Raw genomic sequence first — 24,729 nt, forward strand, 5'->3', positions numbered from 1 at the left:
CTCTGCTTTAGGTTATGATGAACAAACAGTGTAATGAAAAGGGGGAAACATTCTTTGTACACTAAGCCCTTTGTTTGTTTTCTATACCGGCCTTTACCAGCAGTCACCGTGTGAGAGGAATGGTATACACAATAGTAACATGCAAAGGATGATCCCAGATGTAAAACCAGAGCTAAGTTAACAAATATGCTTATTAAAGAACATCTGTCTCTGAAATCTGAACATATTAGAATCTGACAATATAATTAAGAACGCATTTTTTTCATAAAATATAATCTTTTTTTTGTTATAAGTTTACATTTCAAGTTTTTTTTTTATGTTTTATGTTTAGCATTTATTTTTCACCTCGGTTTTAAAAAAAAAACAAGTTTCTAAATAATTTCAAAGATCATCCTACAACTTTGCCAGACTAAAAATGTTCGAAATAAAGAGACAAACTTGTGGGTATATTTTCCACTCTTTTATTTTTCAAATATTAATAATAAAAAACACACCAAACAAAAATAGAAAAGTCACACATTTACATTGCATGAGTTTTTACAATGTTAGCACCTTTAGGACAATCGGTTCAAGCCACATCTTTTTCCATTAACAATGCGGCTTATTAAATTTACAACATTTACAAACAAAAATAATCACATACTTTGTAACAAGTCAAGCTGTAATGGAATGCTTTTACTGATTTAATTTAGAAACAAAATGAAACAGTACATGAAAGAATCATAAAGATAATGCAAATGAAATAGCAACGATGGAGTTAAATAATACATAAAATAATAATAATTATTATAATAAAGTTACATACAATGCACTGTATGTGCCCATCTTAAATGCTACATATGAACCAGACAAGTGAAATGCGTTGCAGTGTCTTATTTTTTCTCCCACTCTCCTGACATCTGACAAAGCACTTCCTCAGATTTGTTACTCCACACTGTACACACCAGCAGATGCTCCGGCCACAACCGTTGGCTTTTATTATCCCTGTGATAGTGATCTGATGTTTGCGCACGTCCAGACGAGTGCCGGGCCTTTTGTTTTGTTTTAGCACCATTTCTGCCGAGTTGCCATGGGACCAAGGCCCTGGGCCCCAAAGTCTAATCCTGTCCACTGTGTTGAAATTCCACACACCGGCTGAATCATCCCAGTCTCACCGTCGTACTCCCAAATGTTGTCATAGTCCACTTCCTGGTCATCTGGGTCCATGGGTTCGAGGTAAGAATGGCGGATCTATAGGTGAGAGAAAATTCCATGTGATTAGTTTCAAAGAAACTTTTTCATGATTGTACGAACTTGGACAAAGTCCCAGAGTAGGTGTGTCCTTGTCTTGTTTCACACTACAACCGCAGCGTAAATCCTGAGGAGTAGCATGCCGCAACAAACTCATTGTTACTCTTGTAATAATACAAAAAAATGCAAGTTGACAAATGAAATGACATGTCAACAACCTGCCAAAGAATCTCTTTGCAATAAATTCCTATCAGACGGTTCTGTTGCGTGCTGTCAGTCACAAAGAAAATGTATATCCTGTCTGAACGTTGATCCTCTTAATCATGGGACGTCACACCAATAGGCCCCGTTCCAGAGGCACGTTTTGCACACTCAATGCACCTTCACTTCTGTAACCTTTCAACCATTTGTCATATTGCTGACAGAAGCAAGAGCTCAAACAATTCAACCAGAGTGTATCCAGTGTTAAATTAGCCATTTAGTTGCGTCTAAGTTCCATAAATCACATTTGTCAGAGGTCTAGATTTAAAGGGTGCCAATTATTGTGCCTGTTTTCTCCAGCCAATCCTCAAACTGCAGCATCCTTGTCACGATTAGAGGCACTTATTGTATGCATGTAGTGCCTTGCAAAAGTATTCACACCTCTTGACCCTTTTCACCTTTTGTGCTGTTACCACAGATTTTACGTGATAGACCAGCCTTGAACCAGGTTGTTATCCTGGTTTTAAGGTCATGGCTTAGTATCCTTTAATCACGGAACAACATCAGGGTGTATGAGGATTTTTTAAATAACTAAAAACAACAACAAAAATTACTTCGAAAGTAAATTAGATTATATGTTCAAAAACTTGAAAAGTGGCGTGCATAGAAGTGACGGAGATTTGGTTGGATTTTCTTCATTTCATAAAGAAGCTTAAGCAGGCGTAACCAAAGCTTAGGTAGATAGATTACACAACAAAATAACCACTGTCAATGTCAGTGTTTAGACATTTTGAAATAAGACTGTGTCCATATTTTAGAATAAAACATTTTCAAATCAATTTAGAGTTGTTTTGCTATTTTGATAACCTAGTTTCCCAGCTGCACCTGAACGCAGCATGTAGAACTCTTGGATCTCGTCAACTGATGCTACAGATATCTATTTGGACTTTTCTTCAGAATCTGGAATATAATATTCAGCTTGACGTTGTTTTAGGTGAGTAATTTAGTAAAGTGCAGAACAGCTACGTAACTTATTGTTGCTGGGAAAACGGTGACAGAAAGTTGTGGTTCGGTGACGGTCCACTTTCCTTTCTCAGTTGTAGCTTCTTTAGCAACATTAGAAAATACCCGGGAGTCCTCTCTGTTTTGTGTTGGTGTCACTTTTTACAAAATGTTTCTCTTGGCTCCTCCGCAGATAAACATTCTGCGTGTGTCCGGGTTGGAAATATCGCCGAATTCGCCCGATACGTGAGCGTACCGAACCGGCAGGGCTTTACCGGTGTTAAGTCATTCGCGTTTCACCATCGGATACTGTTTACCCAGAGTCTTCTCCCCTCTCCGGATATCATTATACCACTACAAAGTATCTCCGAGGCCTTCATAGAATTGCTGAAATTATACTGAGATAAACACCAACGGACATTATGTCTTTAATAGGTGCTTTTTGAAAGTTGATTTTCTCGATTTTAATTAAGAGCATCGAACAAAAAAGGGGACTGAGTACAATACATTGGACATTTTTCTTATATTTGTTTGTGATGTAGAAATCCACATCTCTTTTCCTCCCACTTCGCATTTGTGGTTCACTTTGTGTTTGTCTGTTACTTAAAATCCCAATAAATTGAAGCTTGCCTGTGCAACTGTACAAAATGGGTAAAAGTTCAAGAGATATCAAGACTTTTGTATGAGCACACCTGAACCCTGGAGTTAAAACAGAAACCAATGAGTACAAAGGAGTTTTTCATAAATTCTTACCTAGTGAGTAGCCATAAGGCGCATGAGAAGCGTTCCTCACAGAGCTTGATGGGAGATGCATCTGTCAGCAGATGTGAAAACAGAAAAAAATCAACAAACAATCACCATGTTCCAAAGCGTGCCTTTCACTTGCAGCATCTGTTTAAATATCCCCTTCAGCACAAGTATATAAACTAGCTCTACTTCCTCATAGTGCCCTGGTATTTCTCTTTGAAGCCTAGCATTCCAGAAACTGAAGCAAACTGGGAAGTGTGGAACCTGTTTCCTGCCTCACCTGCTCTTGGACGTGACCTGGCATCGGCAGGAGCTTCAGCCTCGACACGGCCTCTGCTCTCTGCTCTGCTTGGCTTTGAGGCATTTCCACATGTAGGCCTGAAACCTGCGCCTGGGTGTTGGCCAGGGCCAGGTTTCTCCCTGTGCGTCTGCCCATGGGGGGAGTGCGTAGCTGGAAAGACGAGGGAAGGAGATGGGCATCCTGATGGTTGTGTTGGATTGGTTTGTTCCAGCTCTTCTGCTGAAAGAGAGAGAGACAAAAATCAAAATACTTGAAATAAATGCGTTTCTGTACCTGTAATAAGGCTTGTCTTCTAGAAACAAGGCTTCCAACAATTTTATCTGGCTTTACATTATTTTTGTGAAACTTCCTTCAGAGTTAACAGTTCCAGCACTAACAATGTCCTTGAGTTTGTTGGTGTGCACTGCTTGATGTCAGATAGTCTGTTCAGGTGTAAACTGAAACTAAAGATCCAGTGTCATTGACCCACTTACCACTGGCCTGGGCTCCTCGAGGCTGAAGATCTCTGGGGTGCAAGGCTCATCGTACAAGGGAGACAAGGGCTGACGCAGGGCGCACAGGTCAGAGTGGCGTTGGCTGGCACTCAGAGAGTAGTTGAGGGATGTCTGTGGTGTGCTCCAGCTGTTAGACTGATCCAAACAGAATCAAATGTGAGCTAAGGAAGCAAAAATCAATGCAATTTCCTCAGGTGCAATATGTTTTTAAATAAACATTTTGGATAATCTCAGACGAATATCTGAAGCAGAAGGGTAGTAAAAACACTTTGTTTATGAATCATAATAGATGTTAAATTATATGCATGATAAAACCGATTGATCTTTCAACCCCCGGTCTGTATTTTTCCCATCTGTTAACCCCAGAAGATGAACCCTCCCACAATCTTGCAACCGACTGTTTCTATTTCAGTTTCTGCACACATGGCATGTAAAGTGAGCCCACAGTCTCAAAGGGAATATTTGGTTATCGAGCTCGACGCCAGACCGACTTACCTTGACCAGCGGGGCTTTCTCCAGCCGCTGAGGGCTGACACGGTGCAGGGCGGAGTAGGGAGTGCTGTAGAGCTGAGACAGCGGGGCGCTCTCTGCAGGCTGCAGGTAGGAGCCTGTGCTGCGGCGAGGAGTAGCGCAGCGACAAAGGTCTCGGGTCGCGGTCTGGCCTGGTCTGGGAGGACACGCTGTTGGTCCTGCTGCCCAGTCGGGCCGTCTCGATTGAGGAGGGGCGACTGGAGCTGTACTGTAGGGAGCAAGAGTCACATTCAGGATAGAAAGTCAGCCATGCGAGTTTTCTTGACACCCAATAGACTTGACTCTGTGGTGTCATAGTTTGTTTTTGGTTAACAAAGTCATTTGAGAGTTAGAGAAAAACATCTCCATCAAATTAATTGGAAGAGTGGTGGTTAAGGTCAAAAGTTTAGCAGCAACATTACTTCTGGGCACTCGGCCCTCTTTTTAAGCTAATTGGACGGGCAGGGAGGATGCAAACTCTACGTCTGGGGGAGTTTGGTCAGAGGTCCTGATAATGCAGAAAGCCTCTGGACTTCAAAAGAACACAGAAGTTTACAATCAAACTTTTTCTGCTGAGTCAGAACTTTGAGAAGTGCATCTGAAGGTGATTTTGTCGTTTTGTTTTCCGTGTTATGGCTCACCACCTGAACAGTAGTGAGGGGAGTACTGTGGGCTTAGCCCATGCTTAATCATTTATTTGATAAAAGGTGTCTCTCAGTTCTCTGAAATGAGTGCTGGTAACGCGAGGACAACTAACTCCAACCATATTAATTGTTGTTTGTTTGATTAGTTTAAAACTTTAAAAGGGATAGTTAAGGATTTTACAAGCAAGCAATTAATATTTAACCTGGAGCAGATGGCTCTCTTGGATTCTTCATTTAGATTGAATCCAGATTAGTTGAGCTTGCTGAGAAAAAGCCTGAGAGGGTCCAAGACCAAAGTGGACCTCTAACATCTTAAGACAACTACAATATCAAAAGTATTGTTGTGGTTTATTTAGACGCTTTTATATAAACCCTAAAACTGCTTTCATATATACATGGGGCAGATCTAGAAGCAGAAGCACCTTTAAAGGCAGGAAATAGAGGTAGGCTTTTCTGTTCAGAGTAACATAAAACAGGAAGATCGTCGGTGAAACACCACCTCCATTCTCCACTTCCCCTGCAAATAGACATAAGCTTCCCTACAATAACTATTGAAGGCAACCTTGATGGTACTTTGAAGGTTAATGAAATAGTTTTTCATAAATTGCCATGATGTTTTAGGATTGCAGCTGTTTTAAGAGAACAGAAATCTGCTCTGGTTTTGGCTGCTCTTGGGCTATAATGTTTGCTTCAGCCCATAGAAACTAAGCTAATCTGGACTTTTGCAAAACATACCAAGGAGAGAAGCTCACTTCAAGTAATTACTGCATCTATTGTTTGAATGAGCAGGACAAGGTTGACTTACACAGAGAGGCTCAGAGTATCCTGGAGACATCAGGTTTTCCTCATGAACTGGTACCTGAAGGTTCAAGGACCCACGCCCGCTTGGCGGCTGGCTGTATTTGAGCGACTCCGCTCTTCCTTGGCTGTTTCCACTCCATCTATCGAACTTTGTTGCTTGCTGGAGATGAAAGAATGCAAGGTATTACTACCTAGTAATACAAAAACATCATGGAATTATTTTCCCTAAATAGTTTTTAGGGCCCATGGTTTCCCCACCACATGGCTCTATTCCTGCTCTACCAGTTTAGCAGATGTATTTGCTCTTTAAATTCACCATCAGCTGTAGACAGCAACATTATGTTGCCCTATCCCTGTCTGAGTGTGACAGGGAGCAGCCCTCACCTCTTTGTTTGTTGGCGTGTATATGATGTCATACACGGGGGGTGGAGGGCTGAGAACAGGGACGTCAACGGCTTTGAACTGCTGGATCCAGTCACAGAACTCTGTTCTGTCCAGACAGGACACCACTATGGGGTTGATCAGCTTGCCTGTGAAGAGCGGACAGAGAAACAAAGACCGTCATTCGGTCTGCTTGCTCACTGGAATGTGCTACAGCAAGAACATTATTCACCAAGCGTAAAAAAAACCCCTCTCATTCATTGAGAGGTTACGCTCTGTGACGCAAGACAATTCAAGAGCTAGCCACTTAGCATAAAACATATACTGTAATGTTCCCTTATCAACGTGCCAGTGCTGCTGATTAAGCACACCTACCTTCGATCATAAAGGTGTTGGGCTTAATGTCCTGACAGGGAGTGGTTACTGTAATCATGTTGAGTGGAAGCTTGCCCTGTAATCAGAAGGACACTTTAGAACAACTCCTTTGTGCAAACACATCGACTAATAGGAGCACAATCTTTAAGTAGAAGAGTATAAGGAGGTGAACATTACCTTATAGAAGAGCCCGTTGCTCTCCTCTGATAAGATGATCAGGGTGGAAGGGTACATCACCAGCAATCTGTCACTTTGTTCCTGTGAAGATATGGTAGTAATGAAGCACTTTTTCCTTTTCTCTTGGCAATGATTTTTTCAGGTAGTCAACTTTCAACTTTCAGTAGTTTCAAGGTTCTGTTTAAAGGTTAAACCATTAACACAGTAGATAATTCAGTTGTTCTCTTACATACAAAAGCTAATGGCTATGACATTCTAGCTCACTATTTTAAAGCAGTAGAAATAAACTTTGGCTTTGGTGCGTCTCAGCGTTAGCTTGGACCAGCTAATCTGGATTAATACCAAATGAGGGCTCCAATGGAGTTATTTACTGCATGTAAATATGAAGTGTGTGAAATCTCTCTAACCTCTAATATTTATTTTAAAAAACTTCATTAAAATATATAAACTGGTGTCATAAAACAACATTTTGTAGTTGTTTTATGGCAGAAATCAACTTTACATCAAGCTCAACTAATCCAGATTTATCCTAAAAAAATGTTTTTTGTTTTGCACATAAGATATTAAATGCCTGTACTGTTTTGACAGAACCTCTAGAACGTCTAGGGATTAAAAAAAAAGATAGTGTTGACATAAGCTGCTGGAGATTTCGGATATTTGATTTGTTTTAAAGTGATAGTCCATCTTGGACTTGACTCCTATCAGACCACCGTTTAGTTTCTGGGAACAACTAACCAGGATTGTTACGAAATGAAGATGCCAAAAGAGTTATCTTCTGCAAGAAAAAACATTAGGTGCCTATGACATTTTAACAGGACTCGGTTTAAAAAAGTCTAAACCACATCCTTACGGTTCTGAAAGATAAACGGGTATCTAAATTATTCTCAAAGCAAGAAGGCAAAACCCTGAGAACTACAGAAAAGAAAAGACAGTGAGATCCGGTGCAAACAAAAACAAATATTAAGCTTTATGTTTGAGAAGTTCCCCGTAAGATCTCAGGTCGAACCAGTTCATGGGGCATTGAAAGGTGTGGCAGACTGACAGAGTTTATGTTTCCTCTCTCTTGGAGAGGGCGTGTCTCTGGACAGACAGCTGACATTCCAGCTGTGAGGTGAGTCGAGTCGCTCTGTGAGCCGAGCAAATGCCTATCTCACGCCCAGGCCCTAAATCACATCAATAGAGCTGCCGCTGCTTCCCATGAAGAATTAACGGATATATTCATGCCAGACGTGTCAGAACTTCTGCTTTGATTAGCTGCTGTGCGAAGCTGCTGTAGCAATGTTTATAGAGCTCTTATCTGATTCTCCTCACCGATAGGTCTTGCTATCAGGTTAAATGCTGCCAACTCTGAGGTGCACTTCTAAGGAACTGCATGGTGCATATTTAGGCTGAAGGAAAAATATGGACTCCCTTTTAATTCACCCTTTGCATTGTGTTGAGGTAATGCAGAGTGTTGCGCAATTTGAAAACTATGAGTCACCTGTCTTCAGAGCTGATGTTATCCTGCTTTTATTCAGCGTGAGAAGAAATTCCCACACTTTGGAAACATACAGTATTTGTGTCACAAATTGCACTCAGCTGTTCTTCACCGTGTGTTTCCAGAAACATGCGAGTGATTCACTCCTGATAAGGAACGGTAGAGTCATACCTGGCAGGGCAGGTGCTGCAGTCGGACTTTGGTGACGTAGGCGATGGGGCCCAGGCTGTCCCTCTGAGAGCCCTCCCACTCATAGATGGGCTCTCTGTTGATGGAGTTCCTCAGCTCCTCTCTTCCTTCAGATTTGTTCTGGTTTAGCTGCAGAACCAGAAATTGAAGCGGGATTATCAAGCGTGAATGATCATGATCTGATTTCTATTCTTGGAATAGAAAATGCCTTAAATTCAAAGCCTTTTTAAACATCTACTGCACTGGTGAGATGTGTTTAAAATAAATTAATTTTAAAATAAACTCACTTTACTTTAAGTGAGTGAGTTTGGGAGGGTTTCTTTTAACCCCCTAACCTTTCTGTCCATGGTACATTGCAGCAAAACAAAGTTCTTTGTGACACTTCAAGTTTTTAAATGTTTTGGTTATTTCTTTTATGGGCAAGTTTAGATGAGTAGCAATTATGTTGTTGCTCGGTATGGACCATTTGCACGTATCAGGATAAACCAAATTTGTAAAATGCAGCAGTTTGAAATAACACAAATTTTTCATAATTTTAATTCCAAGATTTTAAGTGTTTTTTAATGAGATGCTAGTGAAAGTACACAAGTAACAGACATATTTTCAGGCTGTGTTGTGCCCCTCTAACAACTGTTGCTGCTCACTACCAGTCAGCTGGCTAAAATAAGGTCTGCTACCTGTGAGCCGACTGCACTTATTGTGCTCTTTGCAACTTAATACTATTTTTTAAGCCTTTTACATGTCTTTACCAAGGATGCTGATAATACTATATGGTGCTTTACTTTTGTTGTTTTGTTCTCTTATGACACATCCAGGCTTGCGTGTTTCATCAACCTCCTGTGAGGTTGGGGTCAGCATTTCAACCCCATTCAGTTTAAAGTAGGTCGTAATGCGGTCCAAGCCTCTCCCTGTTATGCAGGACTTCAAGGAAATCCAGCAGCGTCCTTAAGTGACTCACTGTATTTGCACACTCACACATCCTGTTTCATCAGGAGTGGCTGGAAACAAAAGCTGAGGTAGATTAAAATATACAGTCAAGCAATGCCTTTGAATTCGGAAATAATATCCAGAAGGAAAAGTAACTTTTTTCTTCTGTGGCTTACTCTCACTCTGGTGTAATTTTCGGGTTGGATGGCAGTGCCTCCATTCTGCTCGATGCTCTCCTTGAGGAGGCCAAACCACATGTCCATTTCGTCTTGACTGGCGCAGTAGACGATGATGGGATTCAGGCTGACACCTGAGGGACGGGATTGAAAAGAAAACGAGTCATTCAGGTGTGTCTTTCAGTCACGTTAGCATAAACAAGAAGGAAATCACTCTCCAACTTTGTTTACTGCAGGTTACGCAACAAATACAGGAAAAGTTAACACATGCAGACCACATGTAACCTCCTGAAGGCCCCGTTGACCTGCTGTGTTTGGTATTTTAAAGATTGGAGCAAGAGCTGCCTCCCACAGACTGCTCTTACCCAGAGGGGGCAAACAGGGCCAGGATGATCCAATCTGCAATCCCCCTCTACCTATCAGAACTGCACATACCACAGATAACCACCAGAGATATTTTGTTTCATTTCAGCCTGTGGCTTTGTACTCTTAATAGTCTGGAACCGAACCTCTGAACGTTGACCGCTCCGAGATAAGCAGTAGCTTGGCTGGGAGTTGTTTTTCTTTTACTGGCTTTAAATTAAGGGCTTTTACTGGCAAAACTTGAACTGTTTCACTCTCTTAAAGGTTTTTTTTATACTAAATTCCAGCAAGATGTGTGTATTTAAACCATCGGTTAGTTTACAGAAGTTATAAGCTGTTGTTACAAGCAATTATCCATCATTAGCCGACTTTCACAGCCACGTTAATTTAAACTATGCAGGGTCTTCCGGGAACTCTTCAACATCCTCCAGAGTTGCGTTTGCTTCGTCACCTTCTAACAAGCCAACATTCATCTCGTGGAGCAACTCTACGTCATATCTTTCCTTTGACTCAGAACTTATCCTTACTTCCTTCTTCATGTTTCCTGTCAGTGAGGCCTCCCAAATGGCAAGAAAAAGGGTTCATACCAAAGAATATGAGTGCTGAAACATAACACTGGAATGTGGAAAGTCTGATCTGAGAAACTGCAGGGCTAATTTACGATAAAAGGAACACCAAAGAGTTTGTATATTTTGACAGCAAAGACTTTAGACAGATGGAAATGATAAGGAGCTACAATAACAGAAACCTTACACTGTCACGACTGAGGAAGATTATCCCAAAGGGGTTTTTGTTTGCTCGTTTTCTCAAAAGAAAAGCAGCAAATTTATATTTCCAGCAGATATTGATCTGCAGTTTTTGGACTGTGTCATAGATCATGTGAAGTGACAAGGTTAAGAGCGGTAGCCGGGCTTTTCAGCACGACAGCTGGGCTGACTGAGGTGCACCTGTTGTCTAACAAGCAAGGCTTTTAAGACCAGTTTACCCCCCGCCCTCGCCTGACCGATGGGTGAAGGGGTCCTGGCTCTAGTTAGTCTGGAGTTTGACTGGAGGTGGAGAGGTGAGGAGGGTCGCGGCACCTTTCAATCACTGAAACAGGATAAAACGGGAGAGGCTGAAACCTGAAAATAGTGTGTTTTAAACCAAAAAACAAAAAGAAAAGATGTTGAAATCTCACTGTAACTTCTAAACCCTCTGTATTTTTATTGAGAGTGATAACCAATAAAACACAACCGATGATTATAACATACCAGCGCTCTGTGCCAACAACTGCCTGGATTGTTTCTCACAAAGACAAACTTACCGTTTATTTGGAAGGCATATTCCTCTGGTTGGCTGTGATTACAGTTCTGCTGCAGGTTGCAGATAGAAAGCTCCTTCAATGGTAGAGTTCCCTGTGCAACAGTAACGAGAATATCTTAGACACAAAGCCACAAACAAGCAGCTACCAGACACATTCTGCATTTATGCAGGTGGGGTGACTGTGTGAAAATGAAACAATGCTGAAGCATGACCCAGTTAACAAGTGGTAAAAAATAAATTTTCTGAAAAGTATAGGGAGAAAGAAGGGCGTTGATTGGCTGTTCTAAACCACCATTTATATACAACTGGATGAAAATGCATGAGTGCATGCATGCTTTGTGTATTTTGGCTTACAAATAGAACAATGCTAATACTGCTAATGATAATAATTTTAACATATTCAAAATAAAGCCTCATTATCATCATAGATGTTAAACAAAAATGGACAAAGATGTTTCTGCTTTTGTCAGGGTGCTTCTCAAACTTTCTAGAAAAACCACCACAGTAAATACAATGTTTTCCAATTACCACCACATAGAATATATCAGTAGGAGCTACAGTAGGAGGACTTGAAGCTGGCAATGCAGGATTGGTGGAAGGCTACAGCGTAACTAGGGGCTCCAGATTTATTTAGATGTTTAATTTTCAAAGTTTGGAAGTTGGGGGGAAAAATCTGAAAAGTCTTTAGAAGCTGGTATGTGGCACAGAAAAGATTTTCACCTCTTCCAATTTCAAAATTCAGCGTGCAAACCTTGTAAGATAGATGCAGTAAAAATTTATTTCAACTTTTGACAAAATGTTCATGCACCGTAGTATACAATATATAAAATGTGGACAGATGTATTGTTTCAGCCTGTGATTCTAACAGTGGTTAACTAAGTCGGCGAAACATTCAGAAACTAAACAGCTTTTTAACTCGGAACTGAAACGTGATTGTGTTTGAGGTTATTCCCAGATCCATGTTCCAACTTCAAAGGTAAATGTAACCCAGGTGAATAGTGACAAAAGCTTGTTTCTGGTACAAAACAATAGATTTGGGTTTATCTTGCACTTAAGTACACATTTTCCACTGAGTAAAACTAAGGGTAGCCCAAGCAGCAGCAGTGGTTCTGGTACCACAGTTTGAAAGCCACTGTGTGACTACATTCCCCTGCTCTGTTTATGATGTCATTCAGATCAGATTTTTATAACATTAAGGGACAAATCACCATGTTACTGAGGTCAGCCTGTGTAAATCAGTGATGAATCCCTGCTTGTCTTCTTTCTGAGCTTGTCTGCAGTCTGACTAACGCCGCACGCAGGTGCGTAGCTGTCTCTCTTTGGCAGGGGGTTGACTTCCCAGCATGCACAGTAAGCGGATGATTAATGGCCGCAATCGCTTTACGAGACAGCTGAAGTAACTTAATCATACTTTCTGTTTACCAACAACGTGCTGGTAGCCAAGCTGGTGTACGCATCAAAATTTATGAATTCATAAAATCAAACTTGTAAAAGTTAAAAAGATAGACATAGCTGAGACAGTGTGTCACTGTGTATTTGAAAAGTCCTCACCTGATAGGTTAGCCCAGTTGTGTTGTTGGAGACAAAATGAAGATGTGATTCAAAGAGATCCAGGTAGCAGTCGTGTATGTCCTGCAGAGGAGTTGGAAAGCCATTAATTGGTCAATTTAAAACGTAGGATGAGAGAGAAATGTTTTAAATGAATCATAATATGCAAAAATTCAACCAAAAAAATGGTACAGTTAGTTCATTCAGCATTGGATGACTCACAAAATGTTCAAGTTGGACATTTCTCTGTATGTGTGTGATTTGTTAAAATACATTGTGTTCTTTTGCCATTGTGACGCTATTCCTTTAATCAATCTTTGGTCCTACGCTTCTGACAATGTTGTTGTGACACAGCTCTGAAAAATCACATTTCCCACCGCAGGGAGCCGGCATGTCCTCTATCAGCCCCTGTGATCAGAACAACTCTCTCTACCCTGAGGTTCTAACTGTGTTGAGGAGGTTTCACAACTGTGGCAGATGAGAGCATGTCCAAACACAGGCTTGCAATCTTGTTTGATTGAAACCGAGTGGATTATTCACAGCCAGCCACCACGTCAAAACCAAAGTGTGGTCTCAGAAACTGTAGAGCAAGCCTGTTACTTTCCCCGTGTTTTGTTCAGATTTGGATTTCCCAGGCTTCGAACGGATGACTGGGATGATGTGTCATTCTGGGTTCGGTCAATGTCACAAACCGCATTGAGGAGCTAGAGGTAATGTTTGTTTTTCTTTTATTGTTGCTTTCCTGACATTTCATCATGCAGTCATTGCTAAATGATTTTGTTCCGCTCACCTGGCAGTGCAGGAAACGGAAACGAACTTTGGAGCTGTGAATCATCCGTCCGAAATTCTTCACATTGATGCTGCTCTTCTTCCACCCACTGGCCGGGTCATAGGCGAAAGGAGGGTCCCATTTTATATTCTCTATCGTCTGTAGATCTTTAGGAGACATTTCCTGCAACCAGTCACAGAAACATAAACATCCAGAAACTGTTTTAATAGTAAAAGTTGGGGTAAGATCACTGAGGAATGTTTGTATGTAGAGCATTTTTTCATGTCGAATGGATGATTTATTGCTTTGTTATCGCTGTGTCAGGGGAGATGAAGGAGTTTCTTACCTTCCTTGGAGTGACCGTGCACAAGATATTTATGATGCTGTTGGATTTCTCCTGTCCCTCTTGGGGATTCTTCTTGCGAAACAGACGACTGCTGCATGAGAGACAAGCATTAATTTGTTAATGCTCACAATTAGATGTTTACCATGATTAGAGATTCACAGAAAAATTGGCTGATCACTTGGTTGATCTTCAGATTGTCTGGCGTGTTGTACTCTCGAAGATCAAATCTTTTTCCTACCAGTGAAAGCAGCATATCTAGTCACTGTAACAATACTCCTGGTTTGAGTGTGGTTACTGAGTAATTAGACTCATAAAGTTAGCTAATTTCAGTATTGATATGTACTTGTAGATTGTGTAAGAGGAAGCACGAAGATGGAACAAGCTGTTTCAAATAAAACTCAAGCTGCAGGAAAGTGAGAGAGAGCAAGCAGCAGAAAACAGGAAGCCAGAACAGAGTACAGCTACGTTGTTTTAACAAAAGATAAAAGAAACATTAGCTGTGGATCCTGCTTATGGTGCCATTTTATCGCAATGTAATACACCGTCATTGTCATGATTATAGCCAGACTTGGAAGTGTCTTAAAGTTTTTTGCAAGTTTGAAGGTGAAAACTTTGCGAACACCTGCTCAACGGAAAACTCAGATATGCTGTTTTCCGATGCTAACTTCGCTAATCATGCTAATTGCAAATAAATAATTACTGAAATATTTTGCAATATATATAGAAAATTTGTTTTTCTGTCTAGTTGGAACATTTGAAAAATTACACAGAATTTTGCATAACTCCAACCAGTAGATGGCGCTGACGCTCTTCTGATGCAATCCTGGGTAAGTGTGGAATATGCACTAACTGTGACTAACAAACACATAGACCCAAAATGGATTAAGGTAACTTCACATCAAAGTCTGCAAGGAAGTTAAAATGTCAACTCCAGAATCATTTTTTTTTGTGCAAAAATAATCGTCTGAACTCCATAATGGCTGAAGTGGATTTCTATTGTTCACAGTTGGGAAAGATAATTTCCTGCTCTTGGTGGAGAGAATACATGTAAATAAAAAACAGATTATATCCGGTTAAAGCTTTGCTGCAGATTAATGACCGCTAATCAGTGTTTTTTTTTTTGGTTTTTTTTACAAGTTGATCAAAGTCACTTCCATTGCATTTACTCCATCAACGACAGCCATTTAAAAGGACAATCAGGTCTTGTGCCTCTGATGGTGAGCATATGCATAGGAAAATCAGCACTCAGTGGCCCCCCTTTGTTTTGCATGCGGTTCATCTGTTACCATTACTGTCACACTTTTATAAGGAAGCACGCTCGCTGCAGAGATAGAACTGGTGCTACTTTTTTACGGTGTCAGTTCGTACTTTATCTGCTTATCTGTGCACATGTGTGCCAGTGTCCTCGCCGTGCAACAACGCAGCCTTTTGTTTGCGTGTTGGGAACCAAGGTCTGTCTATTCAGGAAGTCCACATCCAGAATTAATCATTCATGGGTGTCAAGAGAGTGATAGTGTTCCTTTTTTGAAGATCTCTTTTTATTTTGAATTGACTCGCACACAAAGGAAAGTATGAAAGCCTCACATTGTCATGCAATCTTGCAGTTGTAAAGCGAAAGAGGTATGCATTGTAAATAATAGACAGGTAATCGTTTTGCACACCCAACATTCCCCAAGTCACTGCTGTGGCATTCAGCAGAGCTCGTCCTCATTTTCTTTGGGGAATACCTGAGCCTCACCTGATACAATGTCACAAAGAGAGAGAAGGCTACAGGAAACATGAATCCCGTTTAGAAGCTCGCTGTTCCAGTTTCACTTGTTGAGCTACAACCTTTTCTGCTTTTTAAATGATTATTATTTATCTAAAATGGGGTAAATCAGATCTTTTAAGATCAAATCCACTCAGTGGATTAAAAACTAGCATCCACAATAAGCTAATCACAATCAGATGTGACAACTGCAGAGTTGGGACATGCCCAGGCATTTATTCCAAGGAGGGTACAGGAAACTATATAGAAAACAAAATATAATCCACTTATGTGTCCAAGTCTAAAGTCATCAGAGTAGGTCACTTCCCACAAGGAGTTATCATATGTTAGTGGCGCAACAAAACTTAAATTTTACGTTATTATAATTTTTCATTAATAAATAAGGTCAAGTTCTATGTTCTCTTAAAGAAAACTAGATTTACTGACAGCTGAGAGGTTACCTCAGAAGCAAAAAGAATGGTAACTGGATCATTGACACTTGTGCACGGGCACGACTTGGTGTCCATCCAGTATCACCACCTGATCCACAACCAAGCCTGGTAACATTCACAACCTTCAGCTCAAACTCTCGACAGATACCAAGAATTCCTCCCAGCTGAAATACTGAGTCTAAAATAACAAAGCATGACATGTGCTGGGAGAATACAGCAACGCAAGTTTGGAAAACCTGGATGAGGTGAGCTCTTCTTACCTGTTTCTGCGAATGAAACTCTTGCTGGAGTACCTGAAGTTATGTTGGGGGACACATGAAATGCTGCTCCCCATGCTGCTCTGACCTGTGGGGCTTAGCGCTGCTCTGAAGACAAAAAAAAATTTAAATAAATTGTACTGTCCCGTCTGTGATGGAGGAGCGGCGTCCAGAGAGAACCTTGTGCTCCCTGCAAAAGTCAGACTTGTTCTGTGTGAGGGCTGGGCAGGGAGAGCGTTGATGAAGTCAGAGTGTGTGAGTGTTGTGCGTAAAAGGGGGTGGAGTTCAGGGCTGTGTCACAGGCTGGCTGCCTGGTGAATAAGCAGAAGGATTCTCACTCCCTGTGAAGCTGCCTCTGTCTGCTAAAATCAGCCCCCACAACAAAGGCAAGGGGGACTCGGGCAGAAGTGAGCCATTTCACACCTTCCATGAGCCAAATGGAGCTTATTGTCGGGCGCTCAGTGCTACCAGGAGTTCACTTGTTGGTGTGTGTCAATCAAAGGGGTGAATAGAGGGACTTACCAATGGCATGACCAGACATGAAAACACATACACACTTGGGCTTTCTATTTATTACCGGCCTTCATCACACAAGTGTCATTTTGGAACTGAGTATCTGGGGAGTTTCGTTCTACTTCAGGGCATTTTGTTTTCCCCTGAAGATGTGCCTCATAAATATGTTTGCACTCCCACGAACTTCTTTATATTTTGTCACATTACAAGCACAAATTTCTGTGTGTTTTACGACAGAATGTAACAGTGAAATAGAAATAAAGGGATACAAGGATATTGCCTTTATTCTTCTAAGCTTTTCATAATAGCCATGTTTATGGAGTGCGCAGTTATTTGGTTTCCTATCAACAAAATTTCCCACCTGAGTTGCAGCTAATCTAAAGTTACCACAGGTTTCCTGGCTGCTTCTGAGGTTAATGGTGTCTCACAAGAAGTGATATTGTTATAGTTCTAAGTTCCCAGGTTTATTTTTTTTTCAGAGGTGTTAAACCTGAAATGCTAAATGCTTAAGCAGTTTAATAACCTCACTCTGCATAAAAGTATGTACAACTTTCTCCTGGACCTGTCTGGTCTCCATGGAGCTGTTTGTTTACCCATCTAGTTGATTTTTTAATACAAATAGTTTCACTGGATTTTATTCAGGAGCATCAGAGTAAAGAGGGGTGATAATAAACATATTACACATTTTTCAGATTATTTAAAAAAAAAATTAAATGTAGATCATTGTCAATTTTTCATCATTTTGTGTTTGTCTATAACATAAACCCCCCCCAAGAGTTACTTTGAAACTTGTTGCTTGAATGTGATAAAATATAGTACAGTTCAGTTCAGGGAGTATGAGTACTTTAAATATATTCAGTCTAATACTGTTCGTGAGACTGGCAGATATGAAATATGTTTTTGTTTTAAAGTCCAGAGAGAGAGAAATGTGTGATCTTAAACACTCAAAAGGTCAGAAATTTCATCAAGATGAAAGTACATTCAGTTTGTTTGCATGTGGGCAGCTTTTTACTTAATGAAATACAAATTTGACACACAAGAAAAACAATCAACACTATTTCCTAAATCAACTGTTTTTTGTCCAGCCTAATTATTTCCTACTCATGGAACTGGATGAAAACAGACAACATTATGGAATATTAATCTATTTTAACAGATTAGCTCTTTTACTTCCCTCATTTTCTCCACTAATAGATTCCAGTTTGCTTCACTGATGACTCACAACAGAAAATGTTATTTTTTGGAGAGCTACCTCCTTAAATGGACAATGTTAAAGTAATTTCACTGATCACATCAGTCAAACGGTCATGGTCATGTTTGCTTTGCTCAGTGTTTAGGTCACTGTTCTTTGGTGAGCTGCTGCATTTTTGTCATGCAGCAGCAATGCATGCTGCGGTTTGTCAGTTAATTTCAACCAGTTCAACCTGTTGCCGGCTGAAAATTGATGCACCTGAGGCTCCAACAGACAAGGAGGGTGTTGACAGGAGCATCTTTATCAGGTCCAGATCACTTTTTTTTTAAAATCCTATTTGTTAGTCAAAAGTTATCTGAGCTGTATATAAGATAAGTTTTATTTTTAACTTCCTGATTTTTCTTTTTTTTTTCCTGACTGATGACCTTTTGATAAATAAAGATAAATACAGGCCTGGAAAAAGAAACCATTTGTAGACAATGAGTGCCCAAGTCCAGATCTTGAGAGTTGCTCTCCTGCAACTTTAAGATGCATCTCTGCTTCAACACACCTGAAATCAATTAGCTGAATTCCCTCATCAGCATACAGTCATTCTAGGAAAAGACATCATGCAGTCAAACATAGCGGTGGTAGCATGATGGGCCTCAGATGCTTTGCTGCTTCAGGCCTTGGACAACTTGCTGTAATCGATGGAACCATGAATTCTGCTTTCTAGAAGAAAATTCTTAAGAACATCCAGCCGTCAGTACAGGATCTTATCATCAAGCATGTTTGGGTTATGAAAAAGGTAAAGGATCTGAAGCACACCAGCCAATTCCCTTCTGAATAGCAAAACTGTTGTAGGGGTCTATCCAAAGTCTAGACTTCATGAGATACTCTACCATGGTCTGTAATAGGCTGTTTAAAGACCCTCCAATATGGCTTGATTTAAAGCAAGTCTGCAAAGACGAGTGAAGTTAAATTTCTTGACAGTGATGTAAAAGGCTTGTTTCCATGAATTACAAATGTTTGATGAAAGTTGCTGCTGGCACATTCAGTTGTTAGGGTTAAGGAGCCAATAGTTTTTTTTTCTCATTAAGCCAGGTGTGTCAAGAAGTTTTCTTCTCTCATAAAAAAAAAAAAAATTATGTTGAAAATTGCTTTTTGTATTTACCCAGGTTATACTTGTGTTATGTTATTAGTTTGATGATCATGGATTTCAGAGTTACTAAGATCAGTCAGTTTTTGTGTGGGGTAAAAAAAGAGGAAAAAAAGTAACTTTGAATGTTGTACCTTTTAATTAGAAACTGATTCCTAAATATTTTGTCACACAAAGCATCGACAGGCATTGTGTTTGGAATGCCATCAAAGCATTGCTGTGATTCATGAGAAATGTTTCCAATCCCGCTTGCCAACCGCAACCCGTTATCATGGGAAAAGAAAGAAAACCATGAATGTGTCTTCAACGTATCCACCTGAATATTTTCCATTTCAGTTTGAGGCTTTTAAAAACCTCAATGCGACGCTCTGGCAACATTACAATGGTAGCATTATTAGGTGTATTATCTGCACTTATTATAATCTCACAGTTCAAAAACAGACCTGTGCGGTAGCTGCAGTTGTAGTAAACAAGAAAGAAAAGAAAATGCTTTGGATACATTTCTTTTTTAGTTTTCATGTGTGTTGTCCTTCATTTTGAGCTTAAGATGTTGCTGTGATTTTGCACATTTCTTAAATAACCTCTTCTTAAATGTAAACAAGGCATGAACATGTACTTTCCTGGTTATAGTTTATAGAAACACATTGGCAACAGTAATCCGACATAAAAACACCATGCTGAAAATAGCAGAACTGAAGCCCCTGATCGTTGAGTCCTTGTTGGAACTTAATCCTCTAATTTGATTGGCTAATTTGAAGATTACCTGTAAGCGAAACTCAGCCAGTGATGAAATTCAGCAGACATGCTGAGCAGACATTAACACACGTTTCTGTTCCGCCTGTTCAAAAGAAGGAAGAAAAAAAAAAAAAAACAGCAAGACATCTCCCCACCAAACCATAAAAAAGAGAAAACAGTGACTCATGTCTCCGTGAGCTCATCATATAAAAAGAAACCACCCGGTATGGGGTAATGATGATACCCAATCAGTTTCAGTTGAATCTTTCCTCTGCGTGGAATATTTATTTTCCAAGGAATCACATCCAGAGGCTGTGCTTCGAAGTAAAAGTGGGTAGGCAGATGTCCCACCGAAGCTGAGCTTGTTGTACTACTCGCAGATCGGAACAGTGGGATCCGGTATTTGTTTTGTTGCCAACGACTTTATCAATACATCACAACAATGTATTCCTTCCATTTTTTTGCATTCAAATATGAAGTGATTATGTATTGACTATGTGTGTCACTGGTTACAAGCCATTAATTCATTTAATAAAGTTAATAACAAGCAATGTTCTATGCATTCTGTCCACATGCAGCCATATTGGATACCAGTCCAGTTGGTCATAGGGCCCGGTGGCGCCGGTGCGGGTTTTTCTGACTGCTTACCCCGGAAAATCCAACTTGTGAATACAGAGAGAACGTAACAATACTTCCCTACATTAGTATGTTTAATTTAGCATTATTACTGCCTTTTCAGGTGTTGTTAGCATAGCGCTGAATACAATTGTGGTACGTTGCAACTATTGTACCTACAACCTTATGTTAGATAATGCAAGCTGCTTGATTTTTGAAGTTAAAAGCATAATTACAATTTCTGAAGTGATATTCTATGAATTTGTGGTCAGCAAGCAGAATCTTGTTTTAGTTCGAAGAGATTACGGCAGTACTATTTGCTAAATGCCTGAATAATTACATAAAGGCTTTTGGAAAAAGACTTTACATACACTAGGTCATCAAGCCTGTAAATAGTTTGGGAAAGCCCAGATGATGATTTCATAGCTCTGTACACTGTAAACATGTGATTTCACAACATTTTAATTGCATGGAGGTTCATCTGTGGATGTTTTAACCTACACTGCTTCCTTGTGTGACATCAAGAGAAAAGCAAAAGAAATCCAGAAGAGGAATTGTGAAACTTTGCAAGCCTAGTTTATCCCTGATCATTTCAAAATGCTTGCAGGTGCCACATTCGTCTGCTCTGGATATTATATGCAGCCTCATCTGTGCTCTGTCTCCCAGAGGTGAACTGTTGTTGTTGGTGTAAGATGTGTTTTCAGTCCCATAGAAAAGGTGTGGGCATATCGGAGAACCTGTGGGATCAATGCAGTCAACAAACCTGAATCAGTTAAACCAGATCAGAAACAATCGGCAAAAATTGCAGCAAACTAATGCGAGGAGCTTATGGAAGGATATCCAAAAGTTTACCCAGGTCACACGGTTTATAGGTACTTTCTACCAAATACTCAGGAATTGTATGCCAATGTCTCAATTTTAAGAAAGGTTGAATAAAAACATTAAGAATTCACACAAAAACAAACAAAAAATTTTTTCAAATGAACACTATCCTGCTTTTTCATCAGATAGTCATCTTTTGAGATTGAATTCATGATTGTATCAATCTTCTTTTCAGCTGTGCTCCTTCTGACTGCTACTAGCTCGACGACTACTAATCTGTTTCTCCAAACTGAGACGACACTGATGGCAACAATGGTAAGATACTGACTGCAGATAGCGACTACACTGATCAATCTTAATATTTGTCCCTCATTTTTCACTGGGAAGGAAAACCCTTGACTCATTTGCAAACAGCAACAACTAGCTTGCACCAACAGCCATTTGAAAAACTTATTTATCTTGTTTGTATGCCATAAAGTAAATTTGGATTTACTTCATTTTTAAAATTTTTTTATGTGAACCACATTTCACTGAAAGCTTTAGACTTGCTAATGGTGGAACATTTCTCATTCTATTGGATCCCCTTCTCCGTGTGTGGTGAGCTGAACTTTGTCTCTCCCTGAGAAATTACTCGGCTGTGTTTTTCCAGACTCAGCGGGTAACTGCATTAGTGCTGAAGTGACACCTCAGGCCACTAAAACGGAGTCTGGATATGTGAACCCAAACATCAGGCGTCCATCTGAGAGGCTCAGGTGCTAAAGTTCTCACAGAAAACAACCACAAAGAAAAGCGTAATTAGACCCCAGATTTGCTTTGAAGGGATGATTAGTCTGATTCAGTATCAGTTTCTGATCCTTTCCCACATTCTGCTCATGGACACGATCAAAACAAACAAAAGGATGAGTGAGCATGAAGCCGCTTTTACTTGCTGGCAAATATTATCTACTACAGAACAATAGATTTGTCAGAAATAGAAATGTGCAAAAATCAATTGTCTTTTGAAAATTAACTAAACGAAAATACAACAGGTGCAACTGAAACTAACTTTGGCTTAGACACCTTTCAGCAAACACCTTTGATTAGCATTAAAATATATTCTAAAGTAAATAAGCATCTGATCTCCTTTATCATTATCAGTCATATTTAAAGAGGAACGACACTACAGTGTCATGCTTATTGATATCTTTGGCAAAGATGTACAAAAAGCCTTAAAATCCATCGTTATGCTGTATTTAGTTTATTCAGTGAAGGTTCAGGATGGTTCACTTTAAGAAGTAATTATTTCTCACAAAATCAGCTACATCACAATTACCAACACCCCTTATAATACCGAGAAATAAATTGAATGGGACAAATGATACTTCAGGATATAAAATTCTTTTAAAGCCTTTTTCTTTCCTTACCATCCTCTTAAATACTGTGAGGCAAGAAAGCAGTTGGAAACTATAGGCCTTTAAAATTTGCTTTTACTATATAGAAAAAAGTTAAATTGGTTCTTTCAGTCTTGGTTTAGACACTATCTACCTCTGCATATCATCAAACCAAATGGTAAAAATGCACGTGTGATACGAAACTCCACCCGCAGCACTACCATGGGAGCAACCGTGCACACGACAAGAATAATGACAGGTAGTGAAATACTGCTGGAGGAAGTTGGAGTAATGGAAGGATGATGGGGGTAATCAGAAGATTAAAGCAGGTGTGGCACTTATAAAAACATCTTGATGAATAAAGCCAGATCTGTCAGGTGGAAAAAACTAGATCTACGAGGAAACAGAGACTGGAAAAAAGAAGCAGGAAATCCTTCCAAAAACAAGCTCAGCACTAATTAAAAAAAACGATTATGATACAAGAATTCATTTCAGGTGACTTTATAGTTAGGTCTAACGAAAAAAAAAAAGAAAACTAGACTATGAATAGTTTTATTCGAATGTTTTCTAAATCATCTCGTAAAACATAATCGTCATCTGCTGAGGAATTTGAGCTCTGCTCGCCAGCAAATTGCCCTCGGTTTGCATTGAAAGTAGATTTTATTGAACTGCAACTTACTAAAGTTTCTATCCAGTGCTTGAGAAAGTGTCATGGTGACAAGGCATTGTCGGCATGCAGACAGCTCCAACCTCACAGCCTGATTAGGGCCTGCAGACGGGGACACCAGGTGAGAAAAAGGAGGTTGTGGCAGATAAGCTGCAGCAGCTCTTTCAGAGGGAGAACATTGGTCTAGACAAGCTGTAACCTCATTAGCATCCAGAGAGCCGAGGAGATGAGCCACTGGTAGAGACACTCAGCAGCTGATTAAATTATGATACAAGCGGTGGATCGTATATTGAAGGGGCGCTTCAGTCTTATGTTGGCAAACCTTTTGATAAAATCCATTACGGTGATCAAATCAATCAGGCTTGTTTTGAGAAATAGAAGTCTTTAAAGCTTCAGTATGACACATCTGTGAGGCTGATTTTGTGGGAAACTATATGTTACATAGAAAGTCCTGTACTGATTTTCACTGAAAAGGAAATTCTCATATCAAAAAATATAAGACGGACCTTTGCAAAAGTATTCAAACGTTAAACCTTTTCACATTTTGCCAGGTTACAACCACAAATATTTCTAGGACGATGAAAGGGTTAAAAGCCACACAAAATGGCGTATAAATAAGAAGTGGAAGAAGGGGGACATTTAAAATATATTTTTTAACTTGGTACTTTTAAAAACTGCCTTTCTCTGCTGTTAAACGTAAGTTTCTTTATATTTATCCCCACCAGCTTTGCAGATCTACAGACTATATATATATATATTTTTCTTTGCTTTTCTCTTTGAAAAATACCTCAAACTAAATCAAACCGCACAGAGAGCATCTTTGAACATCAATTTTCAAACTTTGTCATAAACTCTCAATTGGTTGTAGGTCTGAACTTTGACTAGGCCATTCCAAAACAAGGATATTCTTTAACCTCCCCCTGTAGCGCTGGGTGGAGATTCAAGGTAGTATCCTATTGGAAGATGAATGTAACACCACACCGCATTTTATATGTAGGCAAGAAAAATACAATTCTGGCCACATCCGACCTGAGAAACTGCTTCCCTCCAGCATGATCCCACCATCACTGTGTTTACAGAAGGTGAGGGTGTGTGTAAGATAAGGTACAGTGGTAGATTTAGTCCACAAACAATGTTTTGCATGTAGGGCAAAACGTTCAATCCTGGTCTCATCTGACCAGACCACCTTCCTCCACATGTATGAACTTCTCCTGAATCGGCGTAATAAAATTCCACATTTATCAGCCCTATTCACAAATCT

At 39.9% G+C, this 24,729-nt stretch overlaps 1 protein-coding gene across 1 annotated transcript; it reads right to left on the reverse strand.

Moving 5' to 3' along the window:
- Positions 1–445: 445 nt before the first annotated feature.
- On the reverse strand, positions 446–16,640 carry plekhn1 (pleckstrin homology domain containing, family N member 1). The gene is given in 18 exon segments (XM_032572577.1): positions 446–1,230; positions 2,984–2,985; positions 3,187–3,247; positions 3,461–3,700; positions 3,955–4,110; positions 4,471–4,584; positions 4,586–4,714; positions 5,935–6,090; positions 6,315–6,460; positions 6,687–6,762; positions 6,864–6,944; positions 8,512–8,658; positions 9,633–9,766; positions 11,299–11,389; positions 12,849–12,929; positions 13,636–13,797; positions 13,961–14,051; positions 16,420–16,640. Coding segments are annotated over 18 exon segments (2,127 nt in total). The 5' UTR covers positions 16,494–16,640; the 3' UTR covers positions 446–1,044.
- Positions 16,641–24,729: the final 8,089 nt, after the last annotated feature.

Source organism: Xiphophorus hellerii, chromosome 1, assembly GCF_003331165.1.
Source record: "Xiphophorus hellerii strain 12219 chromosome 1, Xiphophorus_hellerii-4.1, whole genome shotgun sequence".
In the NCBI taxonomy this organism is placed as follows: domain Eukaryota; kingdom Metazoa; phylum Chordata; class Actinopteri; order Cyprinodontiformes; family Poeciliidae; genus Xiphophorus; species Xiphophorus hellerii.